Source organism: Leguminivora glycinivorella, chromosome 10 (assembly GCF_023078275.1).
Source record: "Leguminivora glycinivorella isolate SPB_JAAS2020 chromosome 10, LegGlyc_1.1, whole genome shotgun sequence".
In the NCBI taxonomy this organism is placed as follows: domain Eukaryota; kingdom Metazoa; phylum Arthropoda; class Insecta; order Lepidoptera; family Tortricidae; genus Leguminivora; species Leguminivora glycinivorella.
The window spans coordinates 9065969-9085503 of NC_062980.1; the positions used below are offsets into that span (position 1 = coordinate 9065969).

At 37.3% G+C, this 19535-nt stretch overlaps 1 protein-coding gene across 3 annotated transcripts in view; it reads right to left on the reverse strand.

Annotated features, from left to right (window-relative positions):
* Positions 1-19535, reverse strand: part of LOC125230299 (dual oxidase) — a 219468-nt gene that overhangs the window by 46786 nt on the left and 153147 nt on the right. For all 3 annotated transcript variants that reach the window (XM_048135426.1, XM_048135425.1, XM_048135424.1), the window contains one exon: positions 860-931. In XM_048135426.1, coding sequence (XP_047991383.1) covers positions 860-931 — 72 coding nt within the window. The remainder of the gene's footprint in view (positions 1-859; positions 932-19535) is intronic.

Consider the following 19535-nt stretch of genomic DNA (forward strand, 5'->3'; position numbering starts at 1 on the left):
ACAAATAACACTTTGCACTCCAAGCTTCGTAACGGCAAAGATAGGATCGAGAAAGGGAAAAAATCTGGGGTTTATAAGTTGAGCTGTGATGTTTGTAACAAAGTGTACGTGGGCCAAACGGGCCGCAATTTCACTACTAGGTATAAGGAGCATATGGCATCATACAGGCACAACCATCCAGAGAGATCCAATTTTGCAAAGCATTTGATAGAGAGTGACCATACTGTATCAGAGAATCATTCTTTTGATGTTTTACATGTATGTGAGAAAGGGCTGCGTTTGGGGGTTCTGGAACAGTTGGAGATAATTAGGTACAACAATAGGGGGTTAATCCTTAATGAGCAGTTGAATGTTGCGTCATCGCCGTTATTACGAATTTTTCCATTTAACTTGCTTGGTAGGGGGGGTGGACAAAGTATAAATATGGCCGACCATTCTGGGGACGATCAGTCAGTTGCGGGACTTCGGACCGTCAACATCAGCTCCTGAGGATGCCTCGTAGAGAGGCGAAACACGTGTCGAGTTTTGTATTTTTGGTGGTGGGTTGTTATATTTATTTGCGTATTTATTTTTATTTTTGCGGTGGGAGGGTGGGAAAATTAATTGCATGTAAAAAATACGCAAGTAATTATAACAGGTTAGCACTGATTGACTTGCACATTATCGATTCGCGGATTAGCAAAGGAAAGTTCTAGTTTACGATTATTTCAGTATTGTTCCAGGTACCGTTTTTACAAATAAATTTAAAATTTTGAATGTGGTCTACTCTACCTAAACACACATTTGTGTTGTGCTATAGCTATAGCTAAATACATGAAAAGTTTGTATGTGATTATCTTTTATCTTCAAGTACACTTACCGACTGATCCCCAATCAGGATATGCTCTGTTGTTGTACCAGCCATCGTACCGCTGTTTCTCAAAGTAAACCTCTGAAAAGAAAGAAACATTTTAAATTAATAAAAATTCTAAGTCGTTATTTGGAAGTTCCAAATTGGAACCAATATATCAACATCGTTCATTATTTAAAAATCAAAAATGACACTATCAATAAACCTTAACAACCGGTGAGAGAAAAAAATACATATGGATTCGATTATGGGACTCTAGTATACAAATACGAGTATGTACTCGTAGTAGGTATTTGTTATTTAAAAAAAAATTAAATAATCATGAATAAGTATGTATTTATATTAATTTATTCGCATTAAGTTGACTACAGCAAATTGGTATTGAAAATAAGCCGATTTCCGATTAATAAATAATTAAATAGGTATGATACCATTAAAAGGTACATACAAGTTGTCTGAGCGTTCAAACATTTTACCGATGCTAATTGGTCGACCTATTCTTGGTTATCATGGCTTACCTAACGTATGTACATGTATGTATAAATAAAATAAAAAATCTGTAACATTTGTGAGTAATCAGAGTGCCTAAAGCAAAAAAAAAAACCGGCCAAGTGCGAGTCGGACTCGCCCACCGAGGGTTCCGTACAAACTTTCTTTCAAACTACCTAGTAAAAATAATCTCATATTTTTATATAACTCTAATGACTTGACTAGAAGACAAAAGTATAGGCACTAATGAGTAATATTGTGTATAGCGCCATCTCCCGGTCAATTTGCTAACTAATTTGCGCGACCTGGTTTTTCAGGGATAATTCTTTATAATGTTAACCGATTTAAACAGTTTTTACTTTATTGGACAGAAGATGGTTCACGTAACATCTCGTATTAATTTGAAGTACGATATACATCCGCAAGGGTGGGTAAATTGAAAGTAAAAATCTGAAAAGTTTTTTGAGAATTAAAAAAAAAGTATTCAAAATACAAACACGATTATATTTTTCCTGTAATATTTAGCATAAAACCAATGTTTACTAAAATTTTCATAATTTTTCGTTGGTAAACTTCGGAGATAAGGGGGGGGACGGTATTTTTTTTTACATTTTCCTTCAAAATTCTTTTTTTTTCCACAACAAAAAAATTATAAAAAATAGCTTATTTACGTTCAATTTGAGCTCTTTCCAACGATACCCCACTTGACCTAGTAACTTGAAATTTACAGTTTGCCCCCCTTTCATTTTGGCCATTTTCTACAATTAAAATTAATATATAAAAAAAAATTATACTTTCTATTTGTAGAGGTTTACAATGTTCATAACTATTCCAAATTTCAAGTTGATAGCATTAGTAGTTCTCGAGATATTTAGGAATGTGACAGACGGACAGACAGACGGACAGAGTCGCACCATAAGGGTTCCTGTTGTACCTTTTTGTTACGGAACCCTAAAAACAATACACAAAAATTATCCATTTTATGCCTAACTTAAAGCGTTCAACAAGGGCCACAGCGCAATGTAAGAATCCCGGTACAGTGGGTAGGGGGAGGCGGGCAGCGGCAGGCGGTATCTTGCGTGGAATTTGGTAAACCGGACATCTTCACGAAGTACGGGACGCGAACAGACATTATTGGACTCTCTATTGCGCTTCCATATTCATGAAACGTAAAAGGAAGATAACGGAGTTTAGATATTCGTTAGATAGGCTTCCAGATACGATAGGTACTTATACTGGTCGGTAAATTGACTCGCTTGCGGTAGATACCAATGACAATAGCATACAAGTCATCACGACGTGGGTCGTGTTTTTGCGGATGGCTGTTCTAGATATGTGCGATCCGATCGAGACCTTGCACTGTCCGCTCTAACCGAGATGCATCTTTAATAAGCCTGTTACGCACCCGAGATTCAGGTATGCATACGACTAATAAAAATGCCATCGAGCGCTGTATAAAGGTCATTAAGGTTGTGACCTAAGTATGTAATTCCGAGTGAGGAGAAAATTTTTAAGTGGGATTTTTATCCACACTTAGCAAGTCCGCAATAATAGTGTAAAAGTTGTCAAAAATACATGCAGCTTGTAAGTTGTATCGTTCTAAACGTTATCGTTATAACTTCCAAATATTGATAAGCTCTTTTTCCTGTGTGTTGTATTATTTTCTGGTACAATAAAGTGTTTTACTACTACTACTACTACTTGATAGATAGATAGATAAGTCATTTATTTGGCAGACTGCAAACACGCACAATACAATACACAATTTAAAACACACAAATTAGGCGCAACAAATAAAAATAAATAATAAATATATTGAAATATATTTACATGTACACATAAATCATGATTATCTGATAATCATGAAACACTGTCAATTCCAGAATTTAATTCATGTAATTACATTCATGAAATAAAACCTATACTTATGGTTGGCTATCTTTTACATCAGGATATTGCATTCCGGACACCGTAGGATTCTTAGTATTAACTTTCTTACCTTATGGGCTATAAACATCAATTATTAGGTATCAAGTTTGATTTTACCATATAAAAACCATTAAAATACGAATATTTATTTTTTAGGTTTACGGATATAATAATATGTCATCTACGTACCACATACATTATAAACTCTTTTATACTAAAAATTATGATTTGATTGATTTCAATGTTTAATTATTCTTATTAAATGTAACGTTAAATTTCTAGCATTTAAAAATGACTTTAATTAAGTAGTATGGACCGTACAATTGCATTGCTCTTAATCACTGGGAAAAGCCCACCTGTTGGTTATAAGTATCAATTTAGTGAAATTTAATATACATGATTTCGTGCCTTAGGAAAGGCCGCAAAAGTAATGTTACAGCAATAAATTAAACTACACTGTCTGTTACTATAATTGCTTGTGTTACTTTGTTGGTCCTTTTATGTCAGTTTTTACCATATGTATATTCGTCGTGTATAAGGTATTTGCTTCGGATGATAGATGGTAGGATGGTACCACGCTGGCCCTATACCTAACCGGCTACAAACCGAGAATCTTGATTCCCATTTTGTAATGAAAATGAAAATGAAATATTTATTTTTCAAGTAGGCATATTACAATGCGCATATGAACGTCAAATAAAGCTACTGTAGCTAATTCAAAACCACCACCAAATTACCAAAGGATACTAATTCTGGTACAGTCAGCTGCAGGAAAAGTAGAACCCCTTGCATACACATTTGTATGCAGGGGGGGTCTACTTTTCTCTGCAGCTGACTGTACAATACGTAACCGGCTACAAAATGGGAATCAAGATTCCTGGTTTGTAGCCGGTTATGAAATTTTGTCTACCAAACGGTACTAATTTAAAGTACTTAAGAGACAAACCGTTTCATAAATATTCATCAGCCTTTTACAATTTTTACATTTTTTAATGTCACAGTTTCGTTTTCTTTCAACCCCTTATTTATTTGCCAAGAGTAGCACTGTAACTATAGCAGTTTCATGTGCTCTGCCTACCCCTTTATGGGATACAGGCGTGATTTTATGTATGTATGTATGTACATTTTTAAATCTAAATGAATTACATCATTTTATTGCAATTAATTAATTACCTTCATCTATAGAACCATCATGGAATTTATTATGGTTCATTCTAATGAACCATAATAAATTCCATGAAGATTGAGATGTATTTACTGAGCAATTCAATCGATAGCATTGGTAGTATTTCTACGAGGTCTGTCAGTAAGACCGCGGCATAAAATATATTAAAGTTTTCTTGATGAAGTGCATGTCGTGTCATTATTTATCAATCAATGCCAATTAAATTCTTGACCTAAATACTTTCCTAAGTAATAAAAAGATTCAGATTCAGATTCAGATTTTTTATTGATAAAATATGATATTTTACACGTCATTTTTTATAAGTAAGTATAAATACAATAATCTAAACTTAAGTAAATCAGTATTAGTACATTTCACATGATAAAAATATACATTATACAGTTTTATTATTAACTATTTATATGAATTATGAACTTTAATTTTAATATTTTTTTGTGGTTGGGTTGGCCACTTCTCTATTCATGAATTCGTCTATGTTATAACACGCCAGTTCAATTAATAGCGATTTGAGTTTTTTATCGAATAATGAATCGTTCAATTCGATAATTTCGGTGGGAAGCGCGTTGTATAATTTAGCCCCAATGACAGCGAGTGACTTTTTAGTTTTAGCGAGTTTATACTGTGGGACGACCAGACGGGGTCTCCGTCGCGTGCTTCTATCTCGTGTAGCAGAGGAGACATAGTTGTGTACGTTTGCCCTTATATACCTACACGCAGTGAGGACAAAAACACTTGGAAGCGTAGGTATTTTTAGTTCTTTGAATAGTTCTTTGGCAGGATGATCGTAGCGTTTTCCTGATATGATCCGCACTGCGCGCTTTTGTATTTTAAAGGCTCGATCACGGTCTGCCGCCAGACCCCACAGGTCTACATTTTGCGTAAGGATTGAATGGAAGTATCCATAGTATGCCTTAAGTAGGTTTATGCGTGAAAGGCTAGGCGCGAGTCTGGATAGGGCATAGCACGCTGATGCGAGTTTGTCACACATGGTATCGATGTGAGGCGCCCACGTGAGGCCGGCGTCCAGCGTGCAGCCCAAGTACCTAACTTCATTTACCTGTGGCACCTGAACGTTGTCTAGAAGTATGTTAAGCTCTTTATCGTTTTTTCTCAGTTGAAAGTGCATTATATATGTTTTTTCGATATTTAGCATCATCCCGTTTGCATCAAACCAACAATGTATTTGTTTTATCGCGTCATTCAACTTAATGTTTAATTGTTCAAAGCTGTCGGCATTTACCAGTACACAGGTGTCATCCGCAAAGGTTATAAGCTCGAGCTCAGGGCAAGCCGCGGAGATGTCATTTACTAAGATTAAAAATAAGTTATTTCCCGTTACAGAACCTTGAGGGACAGCGCAGTTCCCAATAGACTCCAGATCTGATTTAGAATCAAGTACGAATGTGCGCTGTTTCCTGTTTGTAAGGAAAGATCGAATCGTTTCAAGGAAGAGTCCGTTTATTCCATAACGCGACAGCTTCTCCAGCAGTAGGGCATGGTCAACCATTTCGAAGGCACGCGACAGATCGCAGAATATTGCGGCCACCTGTCGCCCGCCCTCGAGATGCGTCAGCACCCGCGCAACGACGTCCCGCGTCGCGTCAGCTGTCGATAGGCGCGGTTGATATGCATACTGCTGTTTACTAAGTAAGTTATTATTTGAAAAGTATCCCATAAGTCTTGAGCTAATGAGGGACTCAAATACCTTAGAGATAATCGGTATCAGTGATATTGGACGATAGCATTTTTCCAAATCTGTGTTTCCTTTACCCTTGTATACGGGTTGAACCTTAATTTGCTTTAATGAGTCAGGGTATACACCGTTTGCGATACATTCATTAAATAAGACAAGAAGCAGTGATACAATAATAGGTGGTAAGAGGTCAAGTATGCGCGTCGTCATATCATTGATATCTTTAGAGTCCTTGCGTTTTATTTTTTTAAAGGCTTTTGTGATATCGGCAAGGGTGAAAGGTTCGAACTGGAAATTAGGTATTGATATGGGTAGGTAGTTAGATAAGTAATTAAGCGCAGACCGAACGCACGGCTGTTTATTATTGCTATTTGCGTTGATGTAATACCGGTTTAGTTGGGATGCGGCGGACGCGGCGCACCGATCAGCTGATTTCAAAACAAACAAGTTAATAGCGCTGTTTTTCTTGTTTTTATTTTTACAAGTTTCTGATGCTATTACTCGCCATATGTCACGACACATATTTTCATTGGATTTTGATATTTGGCTATTTAAGTAGTCGCTTCTTGCACTTTTTAAGGTTGTCCAGTACAATGATTCAGTGTTTTGTAAGTTGGAATATAATTCGGTGTCATTAGGGCTTTGTTGGATTTTAAATTTGAGTTTGCGAATTTGGTGACGTAACTGTTTGATTGTGTCGTCGACCCAACCACTTACATTTGGTCTCACTAATTGTTTTCTAAGAGGAAAACAAATGTTAAAATAATGTTTAATTACATTTAGTACCAAGTCAATTTTTTCGCCTGGGCAAATACATTTTTGTTGAATTGTATTCCAATCATACAGGTTAAGGTTAGCAATGAAATTTTCGACATTTGTTTTTGCGAAGTTTCGCTTAAGCGTGTGTTTATTGCACGAGTAATATGACTGGGTTTGAATGCTTACATTTGTACATAAATGGTCAGATAAATTCAGCTCGATACATGATACATTTTTTATATTTATTTTAGGCATATTTGTAAATACATGGTCTATACAACTGCTAGAAGATTTAGTAATTCTAGTAGGTGCGTTAATTAGTTGGCGAAGACCGAACAGTTTAATGGTATCACTCAACGTTTTGGATATAGCACAATTATTAAATAAATTTATATTAATGTCGCCAACGATAATAACATTGTAGTTTTTCATTATACTTAAATTAAGTAGTTCTGTCAACTTAGAGAAATATAACTGTACATCACCGCTTGGGGGCCTGTAGATGCATACAACGATGACATCGGCACCGACGACCTCGATCCCACAGGCCTCAAAGTGCATTTCCTCCGACAGGTCGGCGATTTCTCTTCTTTCTATCGTCGTTATGTCTGGTCTGACGTAGATGCAGGCTCCACCACCTCGACGAGAGCGTCTAGAGAACTCAGCGCGAAGAGTGAAGTTCAGGATGTTGACCGAGTGGAGTTGGTAAGTCTGGAGCCAGTGTTCCGTAAGGCACAGAATGTCCACGCCGGGATTGAATAGCTGGAGCTCGCATTCGAGTTTGAATGTTTTGTTCTCGAGTCGATTAATATTTTGATGTAAAATGTTTATTTCGGTGGTTCTGTGATTGCTATTATTCTTATGAGGTGTTTTTTTCTGAGGGCACCTTGTTTTCCCTGGGTCGGAGAAAGGGCTGCCATTTTGAGATGCTTGTGTTGACCGGCCAAACTTCTGCGTTCATAAACATATCGAATATTGCTGCAGGAATACCTATTTTGAAAGAGGCATAGGTGTCACGTTTAGATGGAATGGATTCAACTGTGTATTGATATCCCTCACATGTTTTTTCTAGGTGAGTAACCAGGTCTTGGGGGGTCGTGTCTTTTTTGAAAAAACAGCCGTGTAGGTATTTTATCGTTTCCACTCCAGCTATGGTCGTGTTCGTCGCGGATCCCTTGATAACATTGACCGGTCTCGGATTGCGTCGCTGATGACGGTGTTGAAGCTTGTCCGTGGATAATTTGGCGATATCATGATCAGCTGATATTTCAACACTCGTATTTTGTGAAATGTCATTTGCACAGTCAATATTTGTTTGGTTATTGACGGTGTCGTGTGAGTTTTGCAGCATTTGACTTGCATTATTGTCAATTATTGTATTTGTGCAGTTTTTTGCTGATTTCTTTGTTTGGACAGCCGTGGCGGCGGCAACGGTTTTTTTTGATGATGCGTCTTTTTTGTTTGCAGGTAGGTTTGATCGTTTAGCATTCGTTCTCCACGTCGCCTTCTCTCTCGCACGCACTGCGGTGGCGCGCGGGATCCGTGCCGGCGCATCTACAGGAGCGAGATGGCTAGTCGGTGTGGATGCGGCACTCGAAGCGCCGCTGATTGGTGTTGAGTAGGCGCATTTGTTTGTGCTGTTATCGGGAACCTTTACTTGACACTCCGGTTTTTGTGTGGAAGTAACTGACTTTAATTGATTCAATTCGAGGATAATTTGGTCTAATTTCACATATATATCATTAACTTTTTGTTCAATGGGGCTTAGCAATTTTTTTAAAAGGATTTGTACAATTTCACTGTCTTTTTTAGCCATTTTAAACACAGATTATTAACTACTGTACTACGTGACCGTCAGTGACCGTTGGCCGACCGCGCGCGACTGAGTCAACTAGGAACCCTCCGTTTCCGTAGTCAACTAGGAACCCTTATAGTTTCGCCATGTCTGTCTGTCCGTCCGTCCGTCCGTCCGTCCGCGGATAATCTCAGTAACCGTTAGCACTAGAAAGCTGAAATTTGGTACCAATATGTATATCAATCACGCCAACAAAGTGCAAAAATAAAAAATGGAAAAAAATGTTTTATTAGGGTACTCCCCCTACATGTAAAGTGGGGGCTGATTTTTTTTTTTCATACCAACCCCAACGTGTGATATATTGTTGGATAGGTATTTAAAAATGAATAAGGGTTTACTAAGATAGTTTTTTGATAATATTAATGTTTTTGGAAATAATCGCTCCTAAAGGAAAAAAAAGTGCGTCCCCCCCCCTCTAACTTTTGAACCATATGTTTAAAAAATATGAAAAAAATCACAAAAGTAGAACTTTATAAACACTTTCTAGGAAAATTGTTTTGAACTTGATAGGTTCAGTAGTTTTTGAGAAAAATACGGAAAACTACGGAACCCTACACTGAGCGTGGCCCGACACGCTCTTGGCCGGTTTTTATTTTTGCACTTTGTTGGCGTGATTGATATACATATTAGTACCAAATTTCAGCTTTCTAGTGCTTACGGTTACTGAGATTATCCGCGGACGGACGGACGGACGGACGGACGGACGGACGGACGGACGGACAGACAGACATGGCGAAACTATAAGGGTTCCTAGTTGACTACGGAACCCTAAAAACACATACAATTAATAGTCAATAAATGATACCAAGAAGGATTTTTTATTAAATAGTTGTAGGAATTCAAACCATGATACTAGTTTGGTAATAGTGATAATAGAATAGGAAAAATAAACTTAATGCTGACATCATAAATGAATGAAAGGTTTTTGATACGATATACCTATTAGTACCTACATTTCAGAAGAATCAAAACTGTTTATTTCATTGTTAACAGTACCTACCACAAAGACTCACACGAAACATATGTACTTGTTTATAAAAATATCCTGTGACCCCAATAGGCATAGGCACTAAGCCAGGCATGTCTGAGTTATTGCTGTAAAACACCTTGAAAATGAAATGAAAAAATGAAAATGAAAATAGTTTATTGATACAGTGAAACTTATGATTAGACATATGTTACAGTAGGTATTACTTATAGTTAAACACTGCTAAATACTTATTTAAAATGTAGATGTTGCCTGTAACACCTGCACAAGGCTATGCCTGAATCGCAGGATGTCACTTTTCCTGAATTGCCAATTAAAATGATTATGCGCTAAAGAAAACTAAATTAACCTAGTTATGTAAATTAACTTAATGTAAGCAATACTAAGTCTACTACAGAGACAGTAAGTATACTATGCTACAAATTTTGTGTCTATTACTATACTAATAATAAGGATGTTTAACAAAACTAGATAGGACAGGGAGAGGAACCTTTAGAAGGATGGGTATAAGTTACTTTAAAAGTAAGAATGTGTGTGTGTAATGTGTGTATGTGTGTGTTTGTGTGTGTGTATGTGTGTGTGTGTGTGTGTGCGCGCGCCCATATGTGTGTGTGTTATAACGTTAATATTTTTTCTGTTTCACCATAGTTCAAAGTGCTTAACTTTAATTTGGGCTTCCCTTATTGAAGAAGTTTTAATATCACAATTTTTATTAACTATTTTATATATCGATAAGTGTTTGTATAAGCCGAATCTTTTTGCAAAGTGAGTCTTAAGTTCAGGTAACGGGAAAGTAAAAATGCGCTTTTCCAGTAGTTGTTCATAATTTGGCATATTAAGTACATATTTGTGTGCTATGGTCGAGCTACGCAATATAAACAGTTGGCGCACAGTAAGGACCTCACTTTCTGTATGCAAGCATTGTGTTGAGAATCTTCTCGGTTTTGAAAAAATTACCTTTAGTAATGAACGCTGGGCTCTCTCTAGAAGTATTAGATATGTACTAGCTGCGCTACCCCACACTGATATGCAATAGGTAATAATGGATTGAGCTAGGGCAATGTAAGTAGATTTGAGCAGAGTCTTATCCATGACATCCCGGAGATTTTTAAAAATGTATATCAGTTTTCTGATACGGTTCGCCGTAGTACGAATATGGTCTGTAAAATTGAGTTTCTCATCTAGGATAACGCCTAAGTATTTTAGAGACGAGGCTCGCGCTATAGTTTGACAGCTACATGACGAATAATTAATGCATGAGTGAACTTTTAAGACACTTGGGGATTGCGGAGCTGAAGTAGCTGTTTTGTGAAAACATAAATATTTTGTTTTGTCTGCATTCAGAGTCAATAGGTTGCTTTGAAGCCATTTTGTCACTGTGACTAGACCACTTTCGGCAGAGGTGATTACGTCGTCCCACGAGGCCCCATGAAATACGATTGCCGTGTCGTCTGCGTAGCACACAATGTCTGCATTGGTCAGTTTTAATGAAGTCAAATCGTTAATGTAAATCAGAAACAAAGTTGGTCCAAGTATACTGCCTTGGGGCACACCAAAAGTTATTTGTCTGAGCTTACTGACTTGTTCATTAACCCTTACACACTGCGTGCGACCCGACAGGTAGCTATGCATCCATTTTAAAGGAGTTCCTCGTATCCCGGATAACTCCAATTTCCTAATCAGGATAGGGATCGACACTGTGTCGAAGGCCTTGGCTAGGTCAAGGAACACTCCGACACAGGCCTTTCCTTGATCTAAATGCTCAGCGACTTTATCTGTTAGTTCTGTTATAGCGGCTTCGGTGGATTTCCCACTCCTGAAACCAAATTGTTTTTGACTAAATAAATTATGTTTTTCAAAGAAATTTACCACGCGCTTGTTTACCACTCTTTCCAAGACTTTAGAGAGCGATCCTAGAAGCGAAATGGGTCTGTAGTTGCCAAAATTATTTTTGTCCCCACTTTTGTACACCGGAGTGACAGCTGCTTTTTTCCATGAGTCGGGAAATGTGCCCTCTGTAAGACTCAAGTTACATATGTATGTGAGAGGTTGAACAATATGGTTTTTGATTTTTTTCAGGAGTGAATTAGTTAGTCCATCAAGACCCGGAGCACTGTCAGGTTTAAGTTTTAAAATAATGTTTCCAATTTCTGCCTCATCAGTTGGATTCATGAAAAAAGAATCAGATAGACTATTATTCAACCTAATACCGTTAGCAAGATCTATTTGGCTCGAGTTTATTTCAGAGAGAATTTTGTTGGCTAGGCTTGGGCCTACATTAGTGAAGTATTCATTGCAGCCATCTAGTGATTCATGTTCAGTATTTTTTATTTTAAGAAGGTCAATACATTTTACTTTACGTTTATTGTTGTAAGTGATGTTTCTTATACTTTTCCAAAGTCTTTTTGTATTATTTTTATTTTGATTTAAAATGTTGGATTCATATGAAGTTTTGACTTTTCGCAATAAATTAACGTAAAAATTTCTGTAGCGAGTGTATATAGCTCTTGCAGTGAGATCATTAGGATTTCGTCTTGTTTTGGCGTGCAGTCGGTCTCGGTGTCTAGAGCAACGTAGAAGGCCCGGAGTCATCCAGGGCTGGATTGTAAATTTAGATCGACTAACAGTTATAGTTTCTGAGTGTGATTCCAAAATACCAGATAATATTGCATCAAACTCATCGACAGCTTCATTCACCAGTTTTTTAGAAGTAACAGTTGACCAGTCAATTTTTTTCAGATACTCTTCTATTGCTTGATAGTTAATTTTCTTCATGATACGTGTAGGTTTTTTATGTTTCGGTTGATTTAAATGTACCCCAGCCAGAATAAGATCATGGTCTGTGATATCCGATTTACATATTAAAGATTCAGAATAATATTTAGAGGTGATATTAATATGATCAAGACATGTATCCTTTCTCGTTGGCTTGGTGACCGTAGGGGACAAGTTAAGTTCCTATATTGATTGAAACTTGTTCCAGGCATGACATGAAGTATGGCGTAACAGTCACTTCTAAAAGTGATAGTAGGGCACCTGCCGTTAAATTCAGTTTTATATAGATTGTAAATATATTTGCAGACTTTACAAACTTACTTTTTCACTTATTAGTATAGATAATTCTTTGGCACATAAAAATAATACCCAGTAGTAAAGGCAGACTAATTCACGATTCGTTTATAATAAATATTAAGTCTATATGTCATTAGTAATTAGTAAACCGTAAGTAGTGATATTTCAATGAATTAAATAAATAAATAAATAAATATTATAGGACATTCTTACACAAATTGACTGAGGCCCACGGTAAGCTCAAGAAGGCTTGTGTTTTGGGTACTCAGATATATATAGTAAATATATATTTTTTTATATACATAGAAAACATCCAAGACTCAGGAACAAATATCAGCTCATCACACAAATAAATGCCCTTACCGGGATTCGAACCCGAGACCGCGGCGTAGCAGGCATGGTCACTAGGTACCAACACCGACTGCGCCAGACCGGTCGTCAATTCCCTATGTACCGGAAATATTAGGATCCAAAAAGAGCTAGGTCAGATCTCTGACCTGGCAAAAAATTAAAGGGGGGCGCCAGCCGTCTATGTAAACTGTTTTGCATATGGCAACTATTTTGAAACTTGTATGAGAACATTGATAAAATGATAACAGGTTAAGTGATGCTATAGTAAAAAAGCTCTTGATATGTAACACAATATAGTTCAAAAAAGTTTTTCATTTTCACTTTTCACCCCCCCCCCCCCTATAATTAAATTTTCTTAATTTAAACTACATGTCCGTCTTTGGGTCACAGGTTGTCAAATTTCAAGTTAATCGGTTCAGTAGTTTGGCAAATTGGCTGTGACAGACAGATGCACGAGCGATCCTATAAGGGTTCCGTTTTTCATTTTTGAGGTATGGAACCCTAAAACATCCATTTCTACTCTTTTTTGATTAGCTGTGATAACTTACGTAAGATTTGAAATATAAACTCCAGAACAAAAAGTGTCTGTTCATCGGTTATCTTTTTTGTAAGAGTAATTTGAAACTCATATGTTTATAACAAACATGTCAATGACGTGTGAACCAATTTCCATTCTGACGTAAAGTTTACAGTGGGCAATAAAATAGTGCACATATTGCACATTTTTTGCACATTGTAACACGAGCGTAGCAGCAGCTGTGGCTAACTTGCGAGTGTGGGAAAACATGGACTAATCAATCAAGTTCTTAGTTTGCTAAGTACAAACACACAGAAAAAATCAGTACATTGACTTAATACCGACTTGACGACCGGTCTGGCCTAGTTGGTAGTGACCCTGCCTGCTACGCCGCGGTCCCGGGTTCGAATCCCGGTAAGGGCATTTATTTGTGTGATGAGCACAGATATTTGTTCCTGAGTCGTGGATGTTTTCTATGTTTATAAGTATTTATATATTATATATATCGTTGTCTGAGTACCCACAACACAAGCCTTATTGAGCTTACCGTGGGCCTCAGTTAATCTGTGTAAGAATGTCCTATAATATTTATTTATTTATTTATTTATATTTATTTAATACAGTCTTACTACCTGAGTTTTATACCTTTTCCAAGACTCATCTAATCTTGTTTTACCGTACAAACTTTCGACCCCCATTTCACCGCCTTAGGAGGTGAATTTTTAAAAATCCTTTGTTAGTGCTCCTCTACACCTTATAAGGGACCTACGTGCCAAATTTGGAATCTCTAGGACCAGCGGTTTCGGCTGTGCGTTGATATGTCAGTCAGTTTCTTAGATTATTTTCCTGCGAAGCGATAGCTTTCCAAGTCCAAGGTTGACACATTTCGGTCGGAGGGCAGAAAAATACCAATATCTTAAATATATTTTATAAATAACTTTTATAAGTCACAATACTGTTGATAATATGTTACTGCATCAAGGTTCATTTTGTCGTGTGTAAAGTTTAGGTACGTTACAATATCTGAGGCAGGGTATAAAAATTCATGACACGCGCACTGAATGCAATAAAGACTGTATCTCTTTGTACTAATACGTTTTTTTGTAATTAAGTAATGAGAATATAGTACGCATATCTTACAGTTCCTTACGAGCTGTTCCTTAAATTCACAGAAGTAAAAATACAGGGAAAGAACGGAAAAGAGGAAAACCTATTTCAACCAAATAAAATAAAAGGTTCGATTCCTCTTCATACCAGAAAGTTAACCTGACGAGTTGGATATTGCCCCACAGATAAGGACACATCTTAAATGAATACGACCCGAAATATGCGCTGAAAATTTAAAAGACTACCGACCGAGTTACAAGCACCACGACGATATATTGAGTTTTCTATTTAGATGTACTAATACAGCAGTCTTTGCTAAAAATATGTACAAAATGTTCTACTCCTTCTTCAAAATATCACACCAGGTTCGTTACTCATTCCCATTCTCATGTTTTTAACCCCCGACGCAAAAACGACGGGGTGTTACAAATTTAACGTGTCTGCTGTCTGTCTATCTGTGTGTGTGTTTGTCTGTGGCATCGTAGCTCCCGAATCGATGTAGATTAAGTTATTTTTGTTTGAAAACCGAATTAGTCGGGAGTGTACCATGTTTGATAGGAATCGGTCAACTGTGTCGGGGTTTTTTGCAAAATTTATTTTTTGTGGTTATGTTAAAGATCTTCAGTAAGCGCTGGTAGCCCAGCGGTAAGTGCGTGCGACTTTCGTTCTGGAGGTCGCGGGTTCGAACCCCGGCTCGCACCAATGAGTTTTTCACGTATGTGCGAAATGTCATTTGATATTTGCCAGTCGCTTTTCGGTGAAGGAGAACATCGTGAGGAAACCGGACTAATTCCAATAAGGTCTAGTTACCCTTCGGGTTGGAAGGTCAGATGTCAGTCGCTTTCGTAAAACTAGTGCCTACGCCAAATCTTGGGATTAGTTGTCAAAGCGGACCCCAGGCTCCCGTGAGCCGTGGCAAATGCCGGGATAACGCAAGGAGGATGATGTTAAAGATCTTCAGTAGCAAAAGATGAGGCAAACAGATATAATCACTAGATAGTACCAGTGAAAGCAGTACAACAGCAGATACAACACGGTTAATAAAATTGGGATCGTATTACAATCTTATTTTAATTATTTCTACTGCTTATTAGCAATTGCACTCGTGATTAACTATGCCGATAGGCAATTAGGGATAAAATATAATCTATTAAACTGCACGATAATGATGCCTGTATTAAACGTAAATGATTAATATAAATGCTCTTGCTACTCGTTCTACGATACTGGCATATAAATCAGGCTGTTGCTTAGCTAAAGGCCAATCGTTGGTCATCTATTAAAGGTTAATCTGGTTCTAAAATGATTAATAATGTTACCTGCAACTAAAATTTACACGATATTTAATCGATGCGGTGAAAAATTGGCCTTATAAGTTATCGGGGGCTTAGTCAAGACAAATGAACAACGATAAACGCCAAACGATAAGTATTGGTATAACAGGGTGGCTAGCCGAATGGCGCCGGGCCGGCTACGGGGCCTGGCCCCGTAGCCGAATGGCATTTCTCCGACGCCAAACGAAAGCGATACGCCGCTGGCTCTGTCGCGCCAATACGCAAGCGCGATAGAGATAGATATCTACTAGCGCTTCGTTTCGTGAGCGTTTCGTGAGCGATTGTGCCATTCGGCTAGCCACCCTGGCCCCGTAGCCGAATGGCATTTCTCCGACGCCAAACGAAAGCGATACGCCGCTGGCTCTGTCGCGCCAATACGCAAGCGCGATAGAGATAGATATCTACTAGCGCTTCGTTTCGTGAGCGTTTCGTGAGCGATTGTGCCATTCGGCTAGCCACCCTGATGTTTGGAAAAGTACGTAACTGTAGGTATTTATGTTTCGACTGGCATTTTCTGTTAAAAATTGAATTCTTAGCTGAGCTCTCAGATATTATTGGCCGCAGTGCTAAGAAAACCGTTAGAAAAGTGAAATATAGAACAAAATGTCAACCTGTAGGTACCTAGAAATAATGTCTTAAACATACAGGTTAATTAAGAACAATATATCAATTTATGGCGTAGTAAATAAACAAATACCTAGTTCTAGTTATATGCTATGCCATACAACCTGTTTTTATTGAATTCCGTTAACTTTAAGGGAAGGTTCTTTAGATCAAATACAATTAATTTCTCTAAGAAACAAGCGTCTTAACTTTTACGGTTATAGAGTTACTAAAAAAATTAAGATAATTACTGAACACGTGCCTTTATCAAATCCTAATGTTATTTGTTTTGACATGTGCCGTCAATCACTTGACACTAACTAGAATGTAATTCTTATGGGTCTCTCACACTAATAAATTCATTTATTGACTGACAATGACTGATAATGAACCTAACGACGTGTCGAATTTAACGGAAAACAACAAAAAAAAACACGGAAAACAACAAAAAACAACAAAAGAAAACAACAAAATAAAGGTTATTTTTCTTCAGTCGGATATATGAATATGTAGTTGAATAAAAAATGATTACCTAACATTCACTCGTTAAAAACGGCACATAAAACTATGTATGATCCGATCGGTTGATAAATTCATGAAGAGACGGTGTTCCACACTGATGCGTTATCTTTTACCTGTCAACATTGCTCAGACAGCTGTGGGCGGGTAACCAGGAGCGGCCAGGCTGACAACTTTCGCGTTTGAGATACCGCCATGTCACTGTCATCGTCGCAAATGTCACTCTTGTCAAACCAGAGCTTCGTAATAAATGAAAAAAAATGAGCCAGTTTTCGAGATAAGTTATGACGCATGCTTCAGATAATCAGTGGAAGAGCGCTCTCTGATTACGCGTAAGTACCGGCACTTTCTATGGATCTCAAGGTCAAGTTAGGATTTTTTGTGAAATGAAACTCTCTTTATCGCTACTACATGATATTATAATAGATTCTAAGAACATTTTCCCATATTTAACCATACAGATACATATGATATACATGTGCAGCGATATACACGCATCAGCTCGAAGAGTTGCTAGTGTATTAAATAAATAATAATTAAAATTTTGAAAAAACCGAAATGCGGTTCATCCGTTCTGGAGCTACGATGCCACAGACAGACACACACACAGACAGACAGACAAACAGACAGACAGACAGACAAATAGACAGACAGACACACACACACAGACAGACACGTCAAACTTATAACACCCCGTCGTTTTTGCGTCGGGGGTCAATAAATAAAAATAAAATATAATATGTATTGCTATATCAGTCAACTAACATTGGTAACTTTTGATACGATAATATCTAATACAGTACCTCTAGATACTACATTACAGTTTCGAATTATCTATTCGCACAAATATCGTACAAAATTTTTCTCAAACATGGTATGAAATATTGATGTTATGTGCCTTATAATTGGCAGCGAAGTATGACGTTGCAGGTGCGGCTAGGACGATTGATAGACAATGGAATTTCATACAAACCTTGCAGGCCAAGGCCGGCAAAGTCTTCTTTTTTAATTTCCAAACACAGATAATTGTGACATAACATCCAGGTATTTAGCCAATTAAAAAAAACTATAAGGGGCTTTATAGACGTGCCGACTGCAATTTTGTTTTTTTATAGGCGTATACGAGGTATTAAAGGGGAACGAAAATTCGATTATTTTTGCGCTACGACGCACCGTTTAGGAGATACAGCCATCCAAAGTTACTATTTTCAGTAGACTTTATTTATTTCATACCATGTTTGAGAAAAGCACTATACATACCTCGGCGGGAAATGGGGTTGCCGGCAGAAGACATATAGACGGCCGAGCGAAGCGAGGCCGGATAGGTCTGAGGCGGGCAACCCCATTTCCCGCCGAGGTATGTATAGTGCGTTTGTCCCGGCCTCTGTAGTAATGTACTATTACAGTAGATAATTATGGCCCTTTAAATTAACCTAACCTAATATGATATGTTTGTACGGCCAAAAAGATTAAGATGAATGTCACGGCATTTGGCATCAGAGGGTCTAGTCAGACATGAACAAAAACTGGATCCGGTATCCAGGGCAGGACAAATTATATCACGGCTAAGTTTTTGCACTAATAAAACTTTTTTTGTTACAAAATGATCTCATAATACACATCACGATCTCGCTTCAATCACTAAATTGGATTGGATGTAATTATTTTTTATTCTTTCGGGTGAGGATGATGTAGGTACGGTACCGGATTTGAAATTATAGACAACTTTATTCACTCATTGAATTATATGGCAAATTGATAATAATGGTGTAAAGCAAGATAAAAACTTTAGAAGTTGAACGGACTAAATTGATAGTTTTTTGTTAGAGTAAATAGCTTTTTGTGACTTTAAAAGTTAAAAAAAATAAAGTTAAGTGTTAAATAAAGGTTATAAAAAGAAACAATTAATAGTCAATATGTGTGGCAAGTAATAGTAATTCCGTTGCGGGCTAAAAATAGTTCTATAGATTAATTTTCTCTTATTTCAAACGAAGTGGAGTACCTAATTTCATTCGAAAATAAATGGTTACTAACGTCATCGCAACAAGTATTTATCTTAGTGATGAAAACTATGAAGAGTTTTTAGTGCCGAAAAACAATTTATTTTTCCCCTCACTAGCTCTGAAACACGTGTTTTGTCCTTTAATACCAGCGGGTAAAAACGCATTTTATCCACTAGTGGGTAAAGTAAAAAAATACAACTTTGCCCCCTTGTATAACAAATAACTATAACGAAAAGGTAATCATGTCAATCGGTTGATTTATAGAAATAACATATCACCA